The sequence below is a fragment of the Poecilia latipinna genome, unplaced genomic scaffold, assembly GCF_001443285.1.
Source record: "Poecilia latipinna isolate Pla-1442-1.1 unplaced genomic scaffold, P_latipinna-1.0 Scaffold2128, whole genome shotgun sequence".
NCBI classification, from domain to species: domain Eukaryota; kingdom Metazoa; phylum Chordata; class Actinopteri; order Cyprinodontiformes; family Poeciliidae; genus Poecilia; species Poecilia latipinna.
In genome coordinates this window covers 50,187-74,369 of record NW_015114744.1, presented here as the reverse complement: position 1 = coordinate 74,369, position 24,183 = coordinate 50,187, and the positions used below count along the sequence as shown (strand labels likewise).

General features: G+C 40.2%; 2 protein-coding genes across 5 annotated transcripts in view; one reads left to right on the top strand and one right to left on the bottom strand.

Annotated features, from left to right (window-relative positions):
- Positions 1–18,620, top strand: part of LOC106936383 (activin receptor type-2A) — a 43,291-nt gene extending 24,671 nt beyond the window's left edge. Inside the window, exons 5-12 of one of the 2 annotated variants that reach the window (XM_015017344.1) lie at positions 3,626–3,649; positions 10,037–10,180; positions 10,263–10,406; positions 12,261–12,406; positions 12,716–12,830; positions 12,908–13,046; positions 13,116–13,246; positions 14,297–18,620. In XM_015017344.1, coding sequence (XP_014872830.1) covers positions 3,626–3,649; positions 10,037–10,180; positions 10,263–10,406; positions 12,261–12,406; positions 12,716–12,830; positions 12,908–13,046; positions 13,116–13,246; positions 14,297–14,491 — 1,038 coding nt within the window. In that variant the 3' untranslated portion in view covers positions 14,492–18,620. The remainder of the gene's footprint in view (positions 1–3,625; positions 3,650–10,036; positions 10,181–10,262; positions 10,407–12,260; positions 12,407–12,715; positions 12,831–12,907; positions 13,047–13,115; positions 13,247–14,296) is intronic. The other variant, XM_015017345.1, reaches the window with a different exon arrangement.
- A 1,708-nt stretch (positions 18,621–20,328) lies between these two features.
- orc4 (origin recognition complex, subunit 4) overlaps positions 20,329–24,183 on the bottom strand; it is a 7,916-nt gene continuing 4,061 nt past the window's right edge. For 2 of the 3 annotated variants that reach the window (XM_015017342.1, XM_015017343.1), the window contains 10 exons: positions 24,010–24,100; positions 23,862–23,937; positions 23,705–23,790; positions 23,429–23,629; positions 22,786–22,959; positions 22,638–22,724; positions 21,631–21,739; positions 21,460–21,555; positions 20,666–20,733; positions 20,329–20,584 (listed from right to left, as the gene is read on the bottom strand). In XM_015017342.1, the coding sequence (XP_014872828.1) occupies positions 20,402–20,584; positions 20,666–20,733; positions 21,460–21,555; positions 21,631–21,739; positions 22,638–22,724; positions 22,786–22,959; positions 23,429–23,629; positions 23,705–23,790; positions 23,862–23,937; positions 24,010–24,100 (1,171 nt within the window). In that variant the 3' untranslated portion in view covers positions 20,329–20,401. The remainder of the gene's footprint in view (positions 20,585–20,665; positions 20,734–21,459; positions 21,556–21,630; positions 21,740–22,637; positions 22,725–22,785; positions 22,960–23,428; positions 23,630–23,704; positions 23,791–23,861; positions 23,938–24,009; positions 24,101–24,183) is intronic. The other variant, XM_015017341.1, reaches the window with a different exon arrangement.

Here is a 24,183-nt window from a genome sequence, read left to right as displayed (position 1 = left end):
AATCTGGAAACAAAGCTGATGTGCATCGGAAAAACAGCAAGTCTAAGAGGCTTATGGAGCGTTTTTACCTGCAAACGGATAAATGAGTGGGGGGGGCAATAAACGGCACCACCAGATCAGGGGTAACATATCGAGCGGCGATATGTAAGAGATTCTCTCAGCAATGCGTGAATAAAATGAAATATATTAGCCAGCGTGGAGCAAATGAAGTCATGCCGGGCGACTGTAATGGAGTTGAAGTGGATTATTGCATAAAGGAGTAGGTGTAGGAGGGCAGCAGGGAAGGAAAAGGAGGTCGCAAGCACAGGAATGTATTTAAAATCCGCTCGATGGGAATTCAAGCTGCTTCATTAAAAACTTTTTCTCGCCTCATAGTATTTTTCTGAACAGTTTGCAGAGCATTGATCTTCCTTCCTGTCAGGCTTTCCGCTTCTGTTCGGCAGATGAAATCCAAGCCGTTCATTTCCGAATTCTGGCGTCGCGTTGCGGATCGTCTTGCAGCGAGTCAGTGAAATGTCAAAAACCCAGATGTGTTTATTGGAACGTTGTTTAGGTTTTCTGCTCAGTCATGACTCGGCCTGCTCGATAACAGAGTCTCTGGAGAAAAACGCGCTGCACTTAGTCATGTATTTTTAATGTGACGGCAACAAACTGACCACACGTGTTGGATTTAAAGCATCCGGTGCAGATGGAAGGCCCTCTTGGTATTAATTGAGCCATGTTGAAGGACTAATCATGCTTTTCTCATGCATAGATGATGAGAAACTAACGTCAGAGACTAACATCCAGCTTATGATGCATTTTCTTTTCTCGCTTTGTTTTTGTTGGCGTCTGAAGGTCTTTGCTCTGGTTTCTCTTTGTGTTGCCTTAACTTGTCTTGTGTGGTTAGTTTTAGATCACGTTTTGGTTGGATTATACCTAAATTTAGAATAATTTAGAATCGGATTAGTTGCTTTTTATTATGTTTTATCTTCACCTGGAGTTTAATCTTTGTTTTTTTTTGCTATTTTTTAAAGTGTTTTTTTATTTTTATTTCTCAATTTTAGCATTTTTATCCCAGCTTTGTAATTCTGAGGAGTTTAGGTCCCATGTTTGTCGTATGGAATTTTTAAGGGCGTTTTCACATTTGATTTTTAGTTTTCTATCGTCACACCTTGGCCTCTTCCTCTCGGTTTGCACCCACCCAACATTTTTTTGGTGAAAACCATGTTTAAAAGTCTTCAAGGCGAGAAATATTTTGCCTAATCGTCAAAGGTTGGCCAACATCTTCACCAGTTTCCAAAGGTACCTGTGTGACATAAACACATGTACCAATACGCTAATTAGCTGCATAAATGTTACAACATACTATTTTACTCAACTGTGAGCCAGTTTGCTTCAACACTTGCAATTCCCAACACCAAAGTGAAACTGAAAGTTTTCCCAACTTGAAAAACCTGCTGTCTGATGTCACTGTCAGTCATTCTTGCATTCCTTTGGTGAGAAGTGCTTCCAGTAACATCGTCATGCTGGTTTGGTTTCTGTTGCTGCACAGAACAAAACACATTTCAGAGACTATCTTTAAACCTGCTGCCTGATGTCACTCCCAGTCATTTTTACATTGCTTTGGCGTGGAGTGCTGTTAGAAAAACACAAACCAGGGATTAACCTTTCACATTTTTACCTTCACAAATACATCCCGTTCTGAATATATAATACATTTGAATGCGATTATTCACTTTCTTTCTGTTTGGCTGTGGAGAAAGAAAACCGAGCTGCTTCTGCATCTCTTCATATATCTGTGAGGCTTACATGGGGCCAGGCTGGAGGTGGACTTAATAAAGCTGAAGGCTGGTTTATCTTTATCACATTGCGAAAAACGAGTCATGTTGGCTTTTCTTCAGCACACATTTAATTTATAGACTCTGCAGGGCGCAACAAGATCACATCCAGGATGAAACGCAGAGGAAGAAAGATGAGAACTGCATGAACCGGTGGTGTCGTCATGATTTTGCTCCGGCTTGAAGCGCATTTTTGCCACCAAACCGCCATTATTCACGCCTCGGTGCCAAGTGGAGACAAACTGGAGTCGATTGTGTCTGAATGCTCAGACCTTTAGCACTCAAACACAACTCTCACTTTAGTTTCTCCTGGTCTTAGGAGTCTTTCCAGACTAAAATCTCGATTCTAAAACTACGTGGCTCCGTGAAGGCTTCCTCGACCAATCCTTATTTAAGAGATTTTAGGTGTCTGAGCTGCGATTTGACTCCATTGTTCCTCTAATTTATTTGTGAGCCAGTCTTCGGACGGAAGTCTATTACTTAATGTATTTATTTACGTTGGGGAGGTTCTTTATTCCCACCCGGACCCATAAATCTCCAGGAATCCAGCCTGAGTCGTTCAGCTGAGGGATAATGTTGATCATCTGGCAGCAAATGAGTTGTATTGTCTTGACTTTTATTTTGGTTTAAGACGTAAATCTGTTCATATTCCATTTCTTTAAGTGTCCTTTGAACGTTCTCACATTCTGTCACTTTATATCAAGTGACTTTAGTGCATTTTGTTGATATTTTATGTGATAGACCAACACAAAGTAGTCTGTAATTTAAAAAAAAAAGTGGCATTATTTGGTATTCAGCCTCCATGAATCTACATTTGAACCATATATATGTTATTATATGTGTTTTCTACTGTGTGCATTAATGCGTCTTAAGGTATATTTGATGTTTGACCTATAAAATAGGACGTTGTTGGTGGATTAAGCTATCTGTTGGCAGCCTGTTAATACTGGAGGGCCATTGTAAATTATTTAGAATGAAGAGGTTTCACCAAAACCTCAGCTTTAAGTTTCTACAGGTTTGTTCTTAATGTGTGAAAAACACTAAAAGTTCTCAGGAGTTACAACTAAAACTTAATTTATAAGCTCAAACATGCATCCAAATACAAATCACTGCATGTTTTTGTCATTGTTGAAAGTAGCAATTACTTGTTCTATTGGTAGATTATTTCACTAATAAAACAACATTTTCTCCATGTTTTAAGTTAATATTTGCACTAGACACTAAACCAAAAATACTTGTTAGTATTTTGTCCTTTTGCAGCTAGGCTATTCTTTATTTAGCGCCGTCCATCTTCCCATCAGTTTGATGTGTTTGCCCATAGCATGATGCTGCCATCACCATATCTCACAACAGGCATGGTGTGATCAAATGTCCAGTAACATTTTGAATTTCAGGCCTTTACAGAAAATGTTTTTTTTTTATACAGAGGTCAAGTTGTACAGATAATAAACTTTTTATCCATAACGTGACAAAATGTGTTTAGGTTCAAAGGTCACCGGTAGTTTTTCCAGTTTCTTGCCTCTCAGTATCTGATGTGTGCATGTTTGAGAGTTTATGTCGTCTGTGACACATTCATGCTCGCTGGGTTTCCACCCGTCATCGACGCTAATTTTCCGTTGCTAAGTCTGCTGCTAACGTGCGACACCTGACCGTATCCATGTGTCGCCTCCATCCTCGAATCAGACGCCTGGATCTCTGACGCGACGACCGGCCTGCGTCTCAACCTGCCTCTGCTTCATCCACTAACAGACGGAACGCAGCAGTAATCTCTCCTCTTTGCTTTCTTATGCTCCTTTTCCAACAAGCACGCCTTCCATATTATGGTGGAGGTAAGAGCAGTTTCACTGACGTTCGTTTGGGTAGAGGTCGTGACCTCTCCACCTCAGTCCTGCACCACCGTTGTGTTTGCCTTGTCCAGCACCGCCTTGCTTACTCTGGCTCACAACACTTTTTGTTTTTCTCCCCCTCGCCTGGATTAATTGCATGAATGAATGTCTTTTGTTTGCTTCTGTGCATGCAGGAAAGTCGCCAACACGGCTTTGAATGCAGCCCTTCGTTTTTGTTTTTTTTTCTTTCTTTTATTCTACAAATGTTCACTTGTGGTGTTGATGTTTGTCATGTGACCCACTTTTAAGGATGTGTAGCTGCAGCTTCTTCAGTAGAACGGACGTCTCAGACCTGAGCATAAGAATAGGAAATGTTTTTGCAGGTGCGGGTTCTTGAAATCCTTGAAAACCTTGTGATTTCAAAGTTAGGAAAGTCCTGGAGAGTGCTTTTTTAATTCAAATTGCACAATTTTGTAATAAGGTGCAATCTAATGTTTGATTAAAACATTAAATGTAATAACACATAAATATCTTGTCTGAAGTTAAATCAGATGAAGCTTTTATTGTTTTAAGTTGGATATAATTTGCTACATGCTAGAAAACTTAGCAAGAAATTTGTTAAAGATCAAATTTAACTTTATTGTGTTTAAGCATTTAATTTGGGTAGGAAGGTCATTTACTTTAACATGATTTGTTAAATATTAATGAATATTTATTACTCCTAATTACTCAATAACTTATTGATTGTCTTATATTTTATACGTCAAACAAAGCTTGAAATGATTTGTTCTGGACCAATCAGGTGTATGTTAGAGACACATTTCAAAACAGATATTTGGTTATATTTTAGTTTAGCATATTCCTCCAGCAGAATGTAAAATACAACCACAATACATTATTAACAACAGTAATAATTTAATAGTGAATTGAAACTATCGTTTTTTAGTTAACTTGTGTTGTTTTTAGCTCCACGTCCAAGAAAATACTTGAGTTTTACTGTTTGAAAAGTGAAACCTGTGCAGATATTTATGTGTGAATTTGTCTGCAGACGTCAGAGGAATCAGCTCTGGTTCATTATCAGCCTCGACCAAACGTGTGTGAAAACTCAGGCTTCACGTTCCGGTTTATTTTTGCATCCTGGTTCGCATCAAAACCCAAAGTGGACGATTCATGCGGGGCCCAAAGGAGTCGTTTTCATGTGACGGACGGGGGGCTGTAACCCGACTCGGCCATAGGAGCCGGTTAACGGTTGGGAAGAACGGTGTGAAGCAGCAGTTTCTGTTTTCCTGCTTCCTGTGAGCTGCTGACTGCGTGTAATCCGCGCCTTTCCGCGGCCTTGGCGCCCTGCGATCGGACAACTGATCCGGTGGCTCCCCGGCCAGGCCGGGCCGAGCCTGAGGTCCGCTAGGCGGTTTCCAGAAGCAGATTGATTCCACAGGAATTCACTACCAGGATTAATGATGCAGTTGTAGCACCTTCATGGGTCATTACTGTTTCTCACATCTCATTGGTTCCTCTCGATTAGAAGGAATCTCTCTTGGTGGCGTTTTTACTGGTTGATGAATTATTATAATCCTCGCTGTGCTTCTGGAAACTCCAGAAACTCTTGAGCTTCACTTACATTCCTCAATTCTTGGATTATTAGGCAAAAACAAAAGGTATTTTTAAAAGTGGCACCAGGAGAGTCCGAAACCTCGACTCATTTTCATTAACAGGCGGATCGTTCTGGTTCCTTTCGCCTCTTATTAACATCCTCCTGCATTTATAAACCTGCAAAATATGAAATCAAAATGTTCCTAACTCATTCTCCTGAACGAAGTCCAAATAAACCCAAAGTCTGGAGAGGCTTAAATGGGACGACTTTAAGAAATGTGATCCAGACCAGACTGCGTTTGTGACTCAAAGGTTTGGTTCAGCGAAGACACACAAACTCCGACCTTTCATCCTGGATTTTCATTTATTCACATAAGTTTGAATTTTCTTCTGCAGAATTGCTTTCAGAATCTGATTCGTTTGCCATCTTTAAAGTCACGCCACAGCATGCATATATATATATATATATATATATATATATATATATATATATATATATATATATAAAAAGCCTTAAGCTGCTCCAAAATCGCAGTTCTGTTTCTTGAGCCATCACCACACCACCCCCATCATGCTTTACTCTTTGGAGTCAGAAATCACTCATTGGAGGGTCCTCCACTGTTCCATGTTTTCTCTAGTGGTGGGTAACATCTAACTGATGTTTTCTGGAGTCTGAAAGTCCTCTGTAACACTTTCATGATGTTTCTCATCTGTTCTTAGTCCTTTCTGTAAGTTGAGATCAGTAAGCCTACTTCATGTTGTCGGACAGGTCCTATAAAAGTGGCTCTTCATGCTGCAGCATGTCGCTCGTGAAACTGAAGTCAGTTTTCCGAACATCTAGTTAATCACCGTTTCACTTATTCATGTAAACCCAGGCTGGCTTGGATGCGTCTTTCTCTAACTGTAGCTTCATAAGGAGTTAATTTATTTGACAAAAGATGATCAAAATTATTTATTTTATGAATGGAAGTTTGGATTTTAACAGAAGTCAGGCGGTGTTTTATGTTACGCATCACATTCATCCCACTTAAAAGAGGAAGCGAGATTTCTTCTTTTAAAAAAAAAAGTAATTACATGTGAAAATGCTTTGCTGCACATGTTTTGTTTGCTTTTTAAGAAAAATAAAGCCATGAACCACATCTGGTGGATCACCCACCAAACCGTGACGCGGCTTTCAGTTGTGATGAGTCTTTCTGGTGACGACCTGTCGTCACGGCAAATCCCATCTGGATGAAACCATGACGTCAGGCCGGCTCAAGCAGGAAAACTCCACACACCTCCCTGTCGGAGCAACACTTGAGTCCTTATTTTGATAGATAAAGCCCGTCTGTGGAGATGGAGGCTGCTGTGAAAGCCAGCCTGCGCCGCATGGAGGGTCGTTTTCGCCCCGATTTGGCCTGTGTTTGGTGTGAAAGCGCCATGCAGACAGCAGGTCTGCCTTACAGCTCTCTGCTAGCTTAAATAAACATTCAGATCCTCCCTTCACCCTCACACTCTGCAAGGCAGCGCGCTCCCTCCCCCTCTGCTGTGATTTTCCCTTTAAAAATACACAGAAAGAACCAGGAGAGGTGTTTTCTCTTCGTATTTTTGTTCTTTTCTCCCTGCTGTCACAGGGATGGAGTTAAAAGCCACTCTGGCGTACTTTATTCAAAGGCCAAAGTTCACGACCAACTGTAAAATTTCCGCCTGATAAAAATCAAACCAATAAAAACTCCCGCATGCATGCCACTCAGCTAGCTTCAGGGATCCTGTCAGGACATGCCGTATAAACTCTGAGCTCCTTCTTTTACTGCGTGTGCAGTTTGGCTGCCGAGGTTTGGTGAATTAATCCGAGGTCGTACGTGTTGCCTGAAATCCTCCTTTTATTCCTCTGACAGCCCAGGACTTGGCTGGAGTCTGAATCCTGTTTTATGAGGTTAAGAAAACACACTCCCCCGATGCATCACTCCGAGCAGATCCTGCCGAGGCCTCAGGGACTTGAAAGTTGCTGCGGTTCAAGTGAAAACATGAACATCCTCGCAGGCCGGCAGCCGTTTTCTTTCTTTCAGAGGCTGAGATTTCACAGCAGCATATCTGGTTGCATCAAAGGCCGTCAGTCATGTGCTCGTCTTTCTCCTCCACCTTTTATCCCTTCGGAAATGCGACTCCGGCGCTGCATGCTTCTTTCTAGCCTCCCCCCTCCTCCCCTCTCCTCTGCTCCTCACGCTTTTCTCGCCTGTGCTCCGGCGTCCGCCGCCGCCGCCCTCTGTGAAGTCACATGTGAAAGTGATCAGCCTAATCCCGATCACCAGCTGTGTTTAACCTACTTTGGATCGGGAGCGCTCGGCTGCCCCTGCTTTGGCTTTTTGTTTGAATGGCATCAGCATGAACACGGGACGCATGCAGGAAGCGTGACCCGCCGCACTCAGACACACTGGCTCTTGTGTGTTTTTTTCTGACATTTGTAGCGACATGCAAACTCTAACAGGCTGTGGTATGCGCTATACTGCCTCATAACTTTACATAATATCTCTGGTCTTAATCTGATTACTGCGACCTCTTTACAGTGCAGTGGGAACAAAAACGTCAACACTTTGTACATTTATTACAGCCTCAAACCTTGAACTTGCTCTACATAATCAAACCACACCTGTTGTTTTAATGGTGATCCTCTGAGTGCCACTATCATTTTTTCTTAGTTGCATGTTTATATATGGTGGAAGTTTTTAGATATCTGGAGTAGGCTGGTAGTTTCTAAAATGAAACTTGTGACTTTTTGATTTCTCATAATCAAAAATACTTTTTCCATCCTTAAGGGAAATTATGAAATGTTGCTGTAGCTGATTTAGATAAAGAGTTATTGTAGATAGTAAAATGTACAGCTTTAACCTAACTAGTAGTCAGAGATTGACTCGACTGAACTGATTTTGTCCTGACAGATTCGATAATTGACTTGTAGAAAATGACTTGTGGCCATCTCTGCACATCTTGCTTCTTCCCATCTTTTGTTAAACATCAAAAAGTGACATTTTAGTATCCTTCCAGTAAACCTTTTAGAGCTTAAGACTTTTAACGGTGTGATTTTCAGGTGTTTAAAATCTGAAAGTCCTTATTGCAAACCTGCTGACATAAAATCAAACACACGTTCCTGGAGTTCAGAAATCAACAGCAGCTGTCCTCTAGGTGTTACTGGTGTAACTTCATGAGTTAGAATTGTTTTTATGTGTTGTTATTGATACTAGATATCCAGGATAGCTTGGGAAGGTCTGACTTTCACATTTCATTCTTTTCCCACGCTCTTGTAGCGTATAATTAAAGTCCACTGCTTTCTGTTTTTTTCTCCAAATATCCACAATAGCAGTCATGAGTTCTCTAATGTCATTTTTACCAATTATGACAGAGCTATCTGTGATCATTAGACACTGGACTTCATTATATGAAGTCAAACTTAACTTGGAATTACTTTCTCAAACATCAGTATTGGTTTCTTCAACATAAATATTGTAACATTTGGTGCTAGAAAAGGCAACAATCTAAGATTGAACAACCAATAATATGTTGTCTAACCTCAAGAAGAAGCTAAAATGAGACTTTTATGATTTTTACACAGCTAAATTATTTCTCGTTTTACCAGGAAGAAACCCAACAATTGTTCCTCGGTGATGAGGATGGGTCTGAAATCATTTGTGCTTGAAGGAATGACGTTTGAAGCATATCTGGGACCTTCTTTGGCCCCGTAGCGCTGAGAAATTAAAGTTTGTGACGCACATGTAGCAGAAGTTGGCTGCTGTAGATAATGAAGTGTTTTCGTGCAGCCGTTTCCTCTGTTTGTAATGTAATTAAATGGCAGTCAGCTGGAACAGTGGAGGTCAGGCGGAGGTCTGGAAAACTACATCGAGGACTGATTGTAGGGCTGGAGAAACGTCACGGCTTCGTTAAAACATCTAATTCCTGAAAAACATGCGAGATGCTTCCAGATCACAAGGATTATTTTAAAATGCAAGTGTGGAAAAGCATAAATGTAACGTTACTGCTCTATTCCTTAAAGAAAAAGTGGAGTCATTTTTAAACCATCTTGTTATTTTGTGAGACAAAGGCCAGGTCTTATTGAACTGATGATACCAATACCGTGTGAAAACATGTTTGCAAAAACTAATTGGAAGGAAAAAAAAAAAAATCAACTAATATCACAACAAAACGAACTGCAGGTCTTGTTTTCTCATCATGAGTTGCTTGAATTCAGGTCGTTGTTGCAACAAATTAATCCAAGATTTTGTTTTGTCAATATGAAATATGGAGATTTTCCACAACGAAACGACTAAAGATTGTTTTGTAGTATAGATTAGTGAGATTTTTAGATTTTTTACCAATAGTTTTTCAGGTAATGCATTGCAGAATGTTATCTGAAAAGCTAAACCTAAAGCAGAGGTTCGCAGGAGCCTCTGCATCTGTAAAGCTCTTGATTTGCAGTTTTTGGAGAAATCAAAAAATAAAAAGACACAAAGTAAAGAGTAATCAGTGGATTTCTAAGCTTTTCTCTGTGTTTTTTCTCTCCGGCTCGTTGGCTTCCAGCTGGCAGGTTTCCTATCTCAGATTCAAGCTCAGGCCGCCCTCTGGGGTTTGACTTAATTTGAAATAAATGGATCCAAACCCTGCTGGGTCTGCAGCCTCCCCTCAGCCAAAAAAAACTTCCCTGAAATCCGGGCCGAACTCCCACAAGTCCGGACAGCAGAAGGATGAAATAAAGCAATAAAACCTCTGGGTAAAACCACCAGAAGGCGTGTTGTCACCTTCTCTCTTCCTTCTGCTTCTCCACAGGATCCAGGACCTTCGCCTCCCTCCCCTATCCTGGGCCAGAAGCCGCTGCAGCTCATCGAGCTGAAAGCCAGGGGGCGCTTCGGCTGCGTCTGGAAGGCCCAGCTGCTGAACGAATACGTGGCGGTGAAGATCTTCCCCATCCAGGTGGGTCCTCCTCACCTGGACCTGCGCTGGGTTAGCAGCAGAGCGGTGAAGCTGACGGCTGACTCTTCTTCTTCTGGCGCAGGACAAGCTCTCCTGGCAGAACGAGTACGAGATCTACAGCGTGTGCGGCATGAAGCACGACAACGTGCTGCAGTTCATCGGCGTGGAGAAGAGGAACAACAACCTGGACCTGGAGCTGTGGCTCATCACCGCCTACCACGACAAGGTTCAGCAATCAGTCGATCAATCTGTCAAGTTTATTTGTGCATAAAAGACGCCACACAGTAAACCACTAACATTTTATTTATAATGGTTCTGAACAGGTGGATTTTAGTGTAGAGTGAAAGGAACTCGGTGTTTGTTCTAGATTTGCGGTGCATAGAAGCTGAATGCTGCTTCTCCATGTTTGGTTCTTGGGGTGCAGAGCAGACCTTTAAGCAGCAGATCTTTAAGTCGTTCAGTGATTTATAAACTAACAACAGTATTTTAAAGTCTATTCTCTCAGACTTTGGCCGATGTTCTCTGTCTTCCTGGTTTTAGTCAGAACGCCAGCAGCAGCAATTAATGCGATGAGTTTCTCTAGATCTTCCTTTAATCCTGTAAATGTTCTTCAGGTGACAGAAGATCGTATTTGTAACTGTCTTTATGTGATTATGAAGGTTCAGGACAAATTTCAGGCCTGATCTCGAGTTTCCAGCTGAAATAATTCAATCTGTGCATTGAATCTAGATAATTCCTCTTCAGTTTTGTTTCTGTTCAGCTGGAGACAGTTATGGTTAAAGGTTAATAATCGACTCTGTTCTTCCTGCATCTTCTAAAGTGGATCTGCTGGCTCTAAGGAGGCTTTTTTGCATCAAAATGGTTGAAAAATGTCCAATTTATTCTCGATGTGGTGGCAGAGCTCCAGCAGAGCTGCAGAATTTCTTTAGAGGCTCTCCTCTGAAGCGGTGGTTGCACAGTTCAGCGGCGTCTTCACGTTTGATTTATGCCTTGATATTCGATGCATCCGAGTAGCTTTGTGTGGTGAAGTCTGCATGCAGAGGCTTGCTTTAAATTTCCTGCAAAACTCCCCGAGTTTCAGTCTTCTCATGTAGTCGCAACGTGGATATCGAAGACGGGATTCACAGAGAAAATGACTGACTGGTAATTTCAGGGAGAAAAAGTCAAACATGTCAGAAAGAAGAACATAAAAGTCCAGGTGATTTTTTTTAACTAAAGCTGAGTTAATCAGTTCATTTGTAGGAGCCATCTGCCCTCTAGTGATCACTGTCTATAACCACACCAGTCTTTAATGGAAATAAATTATTTCTTCTTGTATTTTTGCTCCTATAATGCCACAGATTTTGTTTGTTTTATCTAAAGCTAAATAATCTCACATTTATTCCCCATTCTGATCTGCATTCATTTGTTGGTAAACAGCATTAATGTTTTCCTTCTCAATAAATCAACACAGTGTCATCAGAGCAGATTGCACTTATCTAGTATTTGACTAGATAATCAAATCTAAATTTAGATGGCAGTATAAATAATGGTACCATGTTAATTTTTTGTTTTTTTTAATCATTTTCTTTTGTGATTTGCTTGTTTTATATTGTATTTTTTATTTAATGTGCATTGTTTTCCCTTAAAGGTCATGGAGACACTTTTTATTCAGTTTAATTTACATTTGTTTTGAGTTTTTCCCCCAACTTTATTACATGTATTTGTTATATTACATTATTATTATTTTTTTTAAACTTGAAGCTTATTTTTTTGTATTTTAATCTTTCCGATTTTGATGTTTGAGCTGAAGTGAAGTCTTTATTTCAAACATGTAAAATGTCAAATGAAATAAATGAGAAAACTGATAGAAAAACAAAACCTTTACATCCAGTTCAAGTCGTAGTAAGAAGCCGAAACCTATTGAAAAACATATTGAATTTGCTGTAATTTATAACAACAGTTAAAGAAAATGCATCTAAAAATATAATTGCAGAATTTTTTTTTTTTTTAATCAAACACTGGAGGGCAGAAGCTGATTCCAGGCTGTTTTCTAGCTGAAACTGACCTCAGTCTCCTGAACCTCTCTGTGCGTGTGCAGGGCTCCCTGACCGACTACCTGAAGGCCAACGTCGTGTCCTGGAACGAGCTGTGCCACATCGCCCAGTCGGCGGCCCGCGGCCTGGCCTACCTGCACGAAGACATTCCTGGACACAAAGACGGACACAAGCCGTCCATCGCTCACAGGTAGCAAGAAGTAAATCAATTAAAACGAGCTCAGTAATTTACATTCGCATGATTTATCATTTCTCTCTCTCAAAAACTGGATGATAAAAGTGTTTAATGTGGTGCTGACAGAGACTTCATAAGTCATTTATTATGGATATTTAAAATCTCTTCCAGATCCGGTGTTAAATGTTTATTAGAGCTTAAAGTTTATTGATCTTTGAGAATGTCTTCTTACATTATTCTGCCATTACTATTATATTACTCCTTCCACACCCTGCCACGTTGCAGAAACCTGAAGTCATTTTTGTTTTGTTTTTTCTTTTTCAGGGATATTAAGAGTAAGAATGTTCTGCTGAAGAACAACCTGACGGCCTGCGTCGCTGACTTTGGCCTGGCTCTGAAGTTTGAGGCTGGAAAATCAGCAGGAGACACACACGGACAGGTGACGTGAACTCCTCCTGAGGTTTCACCTCTCCTGCTAAATCCTTACTCCTCTGATCATTCCCTCCTCTCCTGCAGGTTGGAACCCGCCGCTACATGGCTCCTGAAGTCCTGGAGGGCGCCATCAACTTCCAGCGCGACTCCTTCCTGCGCATCGACATGTACGCCTTCGGCCTGGTCCTGTGGGAGCTGGCGTCTCGGTGCACCGCCGCAGACGGTGAGGGCGACGCAGCCGCCTCGGCCGCTTCCAGCAGAGGAGCTGGGCTTGACTTGTTTGTGTCTGCAGGGCCTGTGGATGAGTACATGCTGCCGTTCGAGGAGGAGGTGGGCCAGCACCCGTCTCTGGAGGACATGCAGGAAGTGGTCGTCCACAAGAAGCTGCGGCCCTGCCTGCGGGACTGCTGGCAGAAACACACGGTGAGCTCCCGACGCACTCAGCCATTCATTGGTCATTTTATTCTCATTTTAGTAATTATCCAGGTAAAAAAAAAGACATAAATTCAAATGAAAATGTAAGCGTATAGAAAGTTTAGTGAAAGGAAGAAATGTGGGATAAAATCAGCTTTGGGGTGTTTTATGCTATGTTATATTATTATGTTATTAAGTCATCTTACATTATATCATATGTTAAAATGTTACATTAAATTGTTTTATTTTATTATGTTACATTATATAAAATATGTTACATTATATTAAATAAAAGAAAATACATTCATTGGAAAATTTTAATTCCCAGGAAGTTTAGTGGAAGGAAGAAGTCTGGGATTAGATGGTTATATATTATGTTTTATTGTTTGTTATATTTTGTTATATGTTACAATGTTGCATTATATAGTTATATTATGTCATATATGTTACATTGTGTTATATTAGAAATAAGTTCTGTGAAAAATTTAAATACCTAGAAAGCTTAGTGGAAGGAAGAAGTATGGCATGGATAATGTCAGCCTAGATGTTTATTATGTTGTATTAAATTATAATATATATTTTATATTATATTGTTACATTATTTATTGTTTTATGTTATACTATCTTATATCATATCACATCATATATCTATTGTGTCATATTAGAAATAAAAAAATTCTGTGAAACATTTAAATAACTAGGAAATTTAGTGGAAGGAAGAAGTGTAGTATGAAAAGGATACAAGGATAACATTCTTCAGTATGTTATATTACAAAAATCATGTTTAATTGTTTTATTATGTTATATTGGATAAATTCAGTGAAAAATGTAAGTACCTAGAAAGTTTAGTGGAAGGAAATGTGTAGTATCAAAAGGTACAACAAGGATAACTTATATTATGTTATATTATATCGTCGACTTCCTAAAATAATGGCCAAAGTCATTTTTTGCCAAAACAGGATTTAGGGGGAAAATGACTTTATTTTCGGAAGGTGAATATCTGTTATATTATGAACCCTGGAGATGTAGCTGTGACCTTTAACCCCTGCCGCCCCCCAGGGCCTGTCCATGCTGTGTGAAACCATCGAGGACTGCTGGGACCACGAGGCCGAGGCGCGCCTGTCCGCCGGCTGCGTGGAGGAGCGCATCAGCCAGATGCAGCGCCAGGCCCCCGTCATCGGCCCTGAGGAGATCGTCACTGTGGTCACCATGGTGACGAACGTTGACCTCCCGCCCAAGGAGTCCAGCTTATGATCGGCTAGTCGACCCAGAGGGGGAGCGACCGTCCGACCCTGGTTGGTCGACTTCCTGTCCTCCCCCTCCCCTCTCTCTTTTGTTTTTTTTAACGTTTGTCTTCTTCTTTGGTTCCTCACCGCATCGAGTCGAGATCCACCTCATTTTGATACGTGTGCCTGAGGATTTTCTGCTTCTTTTTTCTCCTTCCACCAAGCGGGACGATGACGCTTGAAGGGAAAAAACAAAACAAAACAAAAGCGACTATAAACCCCCTGGTTTGATCATGTATTGTTTTTCTATCCACACGCGAGACGAACTCGGAGAAACCTCACTGAACTCTCAGCGCATTTTAGTGTTAAAAACCAGAAGAAGAAGAAAGAAAAAAAAACAAGAAGCTGTTCTTCTTCTGAAATGACGATCGTTCTGCCAACAAAGCAACGGCTTCTGAATGTTTATAGTGTAATGCTGCTGTACATAGTGAATCACGGAGCCAGACCACCTGGTAATCATCTTCACGGGGGAGGGGGGTCCATTTCCAAACCATGCGCCTCCTTCAGCCAGCTATACCTCAGTTCAGACGCTCACAGTTTCACCCTTCCTGCTCCCTTTGGTTTCAACTTGTTGCTCGATCAACAAGTAGAGTTGAGAACTGGATATTTGTTGTTTTTATTCTTCTTACAAACGAGCCGCTCAGTATTCGCCAGCTTGCTTCTGACCCGGTTGTTCGGTTACTCTCTTTTTGATACACCTCAGGAATCTTTGCTACTCGATTTAGTTTCTCCCATTCAAAACTCCGCTTTTCGCTTCAGACCCGTCGACTTCTGCGAACCTTGTAGACGCAGCCGGTGGAGCCCCTCCCCCCACTTCCTCCTCCTCCATCCTGGTGCCATTTCTTACCTGTCTGTATTAGTTACTCTCGTCGATGTCAGGCCAAACGGATGTACAAGACGTTTTTGAGGGACGTTGAACACTGGTGCCGGCATACCTGCAGTCTCCTCAAGCTTTGGGGCGGTTTCACGGGACGCAGTTCGACGAAAACGGAGTGAAACATGAGGAAACTTCTTCCAGAGGAGAGGGAAAAAACCCAAACACATCACTAAATGCAGTTATAGCCACCAGGTTTCCACATAACACGGGTATAAATGTCACTAACTTTGGGCTTTTAACCCTCTGAGTCTTAAGTTTCAAATCTCCGCCTGGATATTTTTGCTTGTTTTATTTGTACGAAGTTCTTTAAATGTCCTGTGAGTAAATATATTTGCCCATTTTTCCATAACAACTGGAACTTTCAATATCTAGCAGTTATTTTACCAATTTACCGTCTGTCAAATGAGGGGTGAAATTACCGTAATAACTCGATATTGGCTGTAAAGCGCAACGTCTTTTCAGAAACTGTAAAGTGTCGCAGAATTACACATGCGGGCTGAAAGGGTTAATTATTTATTCAAAAATATATAAACACACCAAAATTTAAGCTACAAAACTAAATAGATAACAGTTAGTAAAATCTAGTTGTTTTGTGAAATCTTAATATAACTTAAGATCCAAACATAAATTGGGCTTTGGGTTGTTGCCTTAATGAAAGAAAAATATATATTTTTTATATTCTTGGCCAAATTGCTGCCAGTTGGGGGCCGAACAAAATCATTTCAAGGGCAACAAATGGCCCCTGGGCCACATATTGGACACCAGTGTCAAAATCTGAGAGAACCTGAGGGTCAAAAAAAATTACGCAACAATTAATTAAGCAGCAAAACTTTGATTTAACAAATAAAGTAGTTATATTTGTTGTTTAAATTAATCTAGATCCAATCCTAGGTATTGATTGGGGGAAAAAACGTATTAATTCTGAGAAATTATATTCTCTTATCACTCTCGATTCTTATATCTTTGTGTTTGTCCCTCAGCATGATGGCACTCCACCGTGCTTAACACTTAGTGAACGTTTTAGTCTGTTTCTTTTTATCTGAAATCCAAAGTTTGGGTTTTTGACGCCACATCTGAGCAACTTTTCCTTGAATACAGATGAATTTACATCCTGACAAAGATCCTTAAGCTCCAAAGCCCAAAATTAACGACAATTATCCTTCTGAGTTTATGCAAACTTCCACTTTAAATTCAGTTAAAATCCAGAAACTTAGAGCTTGAGATAAATCTGCGCACGGTTTTCTTGCAACAACAACACAGCAAACCTGAAGGAAGTCGAAGCCATCATTTTATTTCCACTCTGTAGCACGAGAACAGCGTTTGTTGCTTCCTTTCTGCTGCCGCTGCCGTTTCAAACGCAGCTCTCCTCAAAGGTCAGGGACGAGAAAAAGAAACCTCCAGCAGCCCTTCAATAAGCACTACCTCACTCGCAGGGATTAATTTTGGGGTAGAAGAGTGGCAAACGAACCAAAATCAGGAAGAAATCAAGACGACGATTGAAAGCTTCCATCGGTGCAAGTTGAAGTTGGAGAAGTTTCCTCACTTTCACTCACTTAACTCAGAAAATCCCAGAAAATTGTTTCCTCAAATGCAAAAACTCAAGCAGCGTTTGAGCCCATTTGGATATTTAACCGCTGTAAAAACGGATCAGCTTCAACTGCGATCAGGAAACCGACCCCAGCCGATAAACACCATTCAGGGATTCAGTACTATGCTTTTCTAAGTTCTAGCGAGTTTATATGCAACCAGTGCCGCAAACTTTACCCTACACCTCTGTAGGATCTGCTGCAGGAGTGGCTTTCAATACACACACACAAATACCTTGTAGCATTTTAGTTTTTTTTTTTTTTTTTTAATCCGTGACCTTGCATATTGATATGTCGTATTTATTTTTTGATTTTTTTTTTTTTTTTTTTTTTCCTGGCCTGAGGTTTCGGGGATCAGAGCTCAGGTGCGACTCTCGATAAAGTCACGCGGAGTTGGCACGTTTTGCGGTTGTTTGTCGTCGTCGTCGTTATTACGGGGTTGTGGGTGGGTTCTAATTCAGGAAATATTTTCATTAATTCACAAAGACAGTAGATATAAACTGTAACATGCTTCTTTCTATTCAGTCTATGGACAAACGACCGAAAATGAATGTTCTACAGACTCCTGGATTCTATATAAATATATATATATATATATATATAAATATAAATATATATATAAAGTGTGTACTTTGATGGATTGAGCCCGGCCCTGTATAACTGTAGAGGGCCTCGCATTCGGCTGGTGTCGTGTGATTGTGCCCTGTCCTGTAGAAAATGGTAAAAGCAACACGTTTGGGTATTCATTTATGCACCAAACAATTCAGTTTATTAAATTATATCCAGTTTATGTTCACCAACGCTCAACAAAAGCAAAACTTGTTTGCCATTTTGCCAAACCACCGTCGTCTCCCTCTCAGGTTTGGTTAAATCTGCCACATGAAGGTGTATGAATGGGTTTCTGAGCATGCAGGCTTTTACGGTTTTCCACAGTGACCTTCTCCAGCCCAGCACCTCACATTGCTGTGCGTATAAACTTCCCGTGAAACATTTGTGTCTTGTTGCCCCACTATTTTAGGCAGTCTAGGATCTGTACAGACATAATTACCCGTTCTTGACTATATACTCTGAGCTGAATCTTTCTAAGTGCGTGTTGATCTTCAGTGTTTCCTCTACATTCACTTCGTGTGTGAAAGTTGCCCGTTACTATGGTAAAAAAAAAAAAGAGAGAGAAAAAATTATTTAAAAAATAGCTCATGTTTGTGAAGCACTTGAATTAAAAGGAAATAATCAACATTAAGCCTGAGGCGTTCCTCAGGGCGGCTGTTTAGTTACCCTAACTTTTGTTTTCAAAGAGCCATTGCAATACTTCCTAATGTGAAATTACAATCATCTACCACGAGTGTTTCCAGGGTTCCTACACAGTAAAACAAAGTTTGGTGTGGAAAAAGCATTTTTATCCTATTATCTGGTATTTCTGTCATGATGGTGGGGTTGAAATTAGCAAATTAACTCATTACTTTCTCGGCACAATGAGATAATTAAGCACCAATCTTCACGTCTTTTCGTCTGGACATAAGAAAATTAAACATATTTTAGCTTAAGTTTTAAAAATGGGATAATAAAACGGAACTGAGCCGTTGCAAGACAAAAAAGGGTTTGATTTCTGATTGTTTCATCCTTTAAGATGAGGATATAATCAGAAATAATGAAGCTGACAGTCTGAATATCAAAATAATTCAGTAGTACAAGTCTTAGTAAGAGCTATAGTAATTTATGTAAGCTCCTGTCATATCAAGAAAGTGAAACCAATAAGAAAATTTGATTAATGTGTTGAGATGATGGAATAAAAACAAGCTCATCTTTTCAAAATATTTACTTTAAGATGATAAGAAAGGAATAGTAATAAAGGACTCCATATCAGCATAATAAAATAAATTCTTATTTTGATATGAAAAAATAAAATCTGGACATTGTAGGTCTTATCTTGGGATAATTAAAAAAACTAAACTCTAACATGTTAGCTTGAATGATAAAACTGCTTTAGTTCTTTTATTTTGAAGTGAGAAAATGAAATTCAGATCAACAAGCTAAATATCTTGTTTATCTCAATCACACCACCTTAATCTTTATGGTGAATTGGTAAAATAATACTGAACTTTGAGCTGTGTAGGAGCCCTGCTTCATCCCGCATTGATCTCCTGTTTCCCCCCCAACTGTTGGTAAGGACTTTAGAGGAAACATTGAACCTCGATGACTAGAGAAACACAAACACTACAGCTGTTTTTCACCCCACATTTCTCCAGACTCTGAAGTGGCAGCGCTGATCTGAGATCTGCTGGAACTGTCTCTAATGATGGCGACGGAGGGTTTCTGAAGCTCAAACCAATGAGCAAATTGATTTTTTGTTTAGTTTTTTTTGTTTTTTAACTGTGACTGTAAATTTCGTGTTGCAAAAATAATGTGAAGATAGAAAGCTATCTGGAATGTTAAGAAGAAGCAGAGAAAAGTATTAGAGCAGCGTAGAAACCCTGGAAACATCAGAGAGAAGACGACTGATCCCCGATCAGCGCTGTGGCTCTCCGCCGACGTTAACATGGTTTTTATCAGCTGAAGTGATCCACGTGATGTAAATAAATGTGTTTTTAGATTGTGAACGCTCACTCTCGTCTTTATTGTGTCTCAGGTTGATTTGTTTGAAAACTGAAGTCTCGTTTCAGGTGGAATTATCACAGAAATTTACATTTTCAGGGATAATTAGTTGATTTTCCCTGCATGTTTTGACAGATTTTAAACCTAAAATTCAGAAAACACAATCATCTTTTTAAAGAGGAGTTATTTTGGGTGCTTTTTTGTGTGAAAATCCTTCAAATAAAACTTTTTTTTTTCATTGCTGCTGCACAATATCACACTGAAACATTTCAAAATACTTCCATTAATCACGGCATGATTTTCTGCCGCCACCATATTTGTCAACCTTATCCACCAGGTTAGAAATGTTGAAAACTCACCAGACCAGAGATCTTCCTTCCACAGGACTTTCTCGCTGGTGTTTTCCTTGGTATAGAGTCTGCAACTTTTGGACCTTCTGTATTACAGTAATCAGCTAAAGTTTTAAATATTTAAGCAGTTTTTTCATGTAATAAATATTTGACAACATAATCACATGGAAAAAATATTGGCATTGCTTCAGATCTATTTGTAATTAAGTAATAACCTTTATAACCTTTATAAATAACCTTTATCATACAGGTTATTATTTGGAGGCCATTGTTTGCAGATTTGTTCTAAACTCTGTTGCAGTAAATGGTGTTTGCACATAAACGCCTCTAGGTGGCAGCAGAGAGGACCTTCAAAGCCAAAATCAGATCCTAGATTCAGTAAAAAAAAAACAACAGATACGATGAAAGTAGCATTTATATTCTTTAATAATTTATTGTGAATATTTGAAACTATTTTAACAAACGTCTAAAGTCTAGGCGAACGCCGACGTGGCCCACTGCTTGACGTCCGTGGGACACTGAGGATACTTCTGCAGCGCCTCCATGATCTGACTGTGGTCCAGCATCAGCCTCATCAGCTGAAACTCCCTCTGGGTTTTAGCCGAGGCGCCATCGGCAGGTCGGATCAGCTCCAGCTGCTGCAGATGCTCGAAGGCCTGCGGTGGGGGTGGGGGGACGTAACTATGACAACGAGGTCTACCTGGGAAGCTTGGTTGGTAAATCGGACGGAAACTTACCTTCATGATGATTGGCTGCTCAAAGTTATACATGGAGTTGGACTTCCTCTGCAGGAACTTCTTAAACTCTAAATGCAAAGAGAGCAAGTTATTAACCGCTTTTCTCGAGGTCACTTCAAAATGTGTTTGCCTGAGCTTTAGGTTTTGGCATCCAGAAATCAGAAATTTGTGTTTTTATTTCGCAGAATCAATATTTTATCTACAATGATCGACTGTTTTGGTCCATCTTGTCTAAATATATAAACAAAAAATATAATAAGGTTTATTATTTGGAGTCTAAAGTGACATAAGTCAAGTTTCTCAAACTCTAAATCTGATTGGTTGATCAGCCCCCAGTGACGTCTCCCCCCTCTAGAAACACACTTTTCATTAAGTTCACATTTCTGTTTTTAAAAATAGCTTTTATAAATATATATACATTCTAATTTTAAAATGTCATGTTTTCATTAAGTCTAAAATCTTATAAAGGCTTCCCATGTTTTCTTGAGTCCTAAAGCATTAGAGACGACTTTGCAACCCAGATTGATTTGTCAATGAGTTTGTTTCCTATCTGCTAGTGACTCAGTGGATGATGTGTTGCTTTTTCAGATCTTTTACCTCATATTTTTCCTACTTTGTGTCACTATAAGAGTTCCTACGTTTTCACAGCACTGAATATTTAAACAGTTAAAGCGTTTGTTTTTTTTTTCCCCGTTTATGCTCATGTTGGTGTGAAACTTGAAGCTGAATTATTCTGCAGAAAACAGAACTTATAGCGACTTTCTTTATCTTTGCATTGACGTCTCCAGGCCTACCGTTGTGAACCATCTGCAGATTGAACGGCTCTCCTTCATAGACGTCGTTGAGGTGCTTCATGGCGATAATCAGGCACAGCTCCAAGATCGATAAACCTACCAGAGAAGAAGAAAGTCTCGGGTTTAATTTGGCTGTGAGACTCCGGGCGGGACTCGGGTGAGCTGTTTTACCGTGGAGCATGTTTGCGTTGGCGTCGGCGAGACAGAAGCGACTGGCGTCCAGGAGATCCGTCGGCGTGATGGACGGCCTGGCCACCGAGACGCGACTCAGACACATCATCTGAAAGGAATACGTTTCCTTCTTTTGGAGCAGCAGGACATTGAATAATTCAGAAAAATCTTTCACATGTGGATAAAACCTACAGCTGGGGTTTTGAGAAAACGCACTCCGTTGAAAAGTTTTAAATGGTGGCCATGGTCATCAAGGAAATTTGATTTTTGCTCTAAATTATTCAACATTTATCCATGATGGAGACTTTTAGTGCAAAATCATTCATAACTGGATTTACAGAAATAATATTTACTAATAGTTTTTTGATTTTACAATACAATTGTGCATTAGAATCATCGTAGATAGAAAAAAAGAATAAATTTCCACCAAAAAACTCAAGGCCTCAAAAAAAAAGAAAAAAAAAAGAAATTTCTCAGCTCCAAAAGTTTAAAATCTGTGAGAAGAAAATCTAGAAAAGAAACTTTCACATTTTCTGAGCTCATAAAATCAAAATGTTTGCCTTTTGGAAATTTTCCAGAAGTTTTCTGAAATTTCCCAGTTTTCTCTAGAAAATCTTTTAACCTAAAAATTTCTGATTTTCTAGCAGAAATGTACATTTTTCTAGATGAATATGTTTGGTGTGAAATCACAGCCTACATACCTTCAACCATAGAAATCATTTGTATTTTCTTGATCTCGTGTTTCTTTTTTCTGTTTTATATTTTTCAAAATGTAAAATATATGTTTGCACTAGTGTCTGCAGTACTTATTGCCAGTAAAGATTAGCAAAAACTATTGCTAAACCACTAAAAAGATTTTTTAAAAATAGTGGAACTTAACACAGGAATATTAGCAGAAGCTAACGCTAACCACCAAGACGACAAATACAAACATTTCATGGTTGTATCCACACTTGAAAGATTTTTACAGTAATTTTTACGGTAATGTGCTGCTTTATTTATCTCACCAGCAGCATGTGCAGGGAGCGGAAGTCCGTACTGGAGTTGAAATGTCTCTGCAGAACCTCTTCAGCCGATTTGTCCTCACAGAGAGTCTGCAGGAGACAAAGTCAAGATCAAGAAATCCTGTTTCCGTTTCAGGACTTACTGACTCACCGTCACGGCGGCGTTCCACTCCTGAGCGAACTTTCCATCCGGGAAGTCGTCCGGCAGGCTGAGCTGATCCCGGATCCGTTCCAGGTACTGGGGGAACGTCAGCTTGCTCAGCAGGTACATCTGACGGTGGGAAAACCGAGACTTCACCCGCTTCTCCAACAGCTCCAACACATCCTGGAAGAAAGAACCCGGAGAGACATTAAAATCCATTTTATTTATGGTTTTGGTTGTGTGAAGTCTTATATTTCCATTCGGTTTATTGTTTTATTTTTATTTATTATATTTAAAATGTCTTCCAGCTGCAGCGTGGCATATTCTGTACAAAATTAAAGTTTGCCATTATGAAAATGATCTGAAAATGACAATATTATTATTGTGCATCGCAATAATTTCTGGGACAATTTATTATATAGACTGTGACAGGCAAAACAAGTGAATAAAATGAGAAGAAATTGAATTGGGTGGAAATCTGGTGGGTTTTTTGTGTCGTTACAGCGCCACCAATTGGCCCGGCAGACCTACTACACCATTCTCTGTGGCAATGCATCCTATTTTAAAAATGTGCCTTAGAAATTATATCTTGTCAAAAGTGCTAGATAAAGTTTGACCTTTAACCTCAGTAATGCATGTATGCATGACCCACCAGTCTGCAGGTGAGGCCGACTACAGCGACGGGCGCCTGGGCAGACTGGGAAACATCAAACAGGTTGTAGAGCAGAGTCTGGTTCTTGTGCTGGGCGAACAGGTCGAACTCGTCCAGGACGAACAGCACCGGACGGCTGCTGCTGCGATCGCCTTTCTTCAACGCATCCAGCAGGAAAGTCAAGTTCTCCGCAAAACTTCCCTGAAGTCAGACAGAAATCTGGTTTGAAGCAGTTTTCTTGCAGAAACTCCTGCTATAAAGCCTGTCGTTACTCACAAACACTTTATCGCCAACAACGTTCTCCAGCTGGAGCTGCCTTGTTATTTCTTTCAGAGCTATTCTGTCGTCCGTCTGCAGGAGGCCTGAAAACAGATGAAAGGATGCATGAAAACCGCTCTGTTCGAGATCGTATCGTGAAGCAGGTGGAGCTTACCGTTGAGGTGAACCTGCAGGAGGTTTTTCTGCACCTCTGTTTCCTGTGACAGTTCCCTCAGGACGCTCCTCAGCAGCTGCAGACACAGAGACAGACGTCACGCCTCGGGATACTATGATTTTCCAACGCTAACCCGATGGAGCCTCACCATGGTTTTCCCAGCTCCTCTAGGGCCGACGATTAGCACAGAGTTGCTCTCCCCGTGGACCACCGTTCGCTTCAGCAGCTCCGCCAGGTGTCTGCAGGTAAACATTCAACTTTATTCCATTTCTATATTGTAAATTTTGTTTTACTAGGACACTTTTGTGAGCTAACCTGGGTG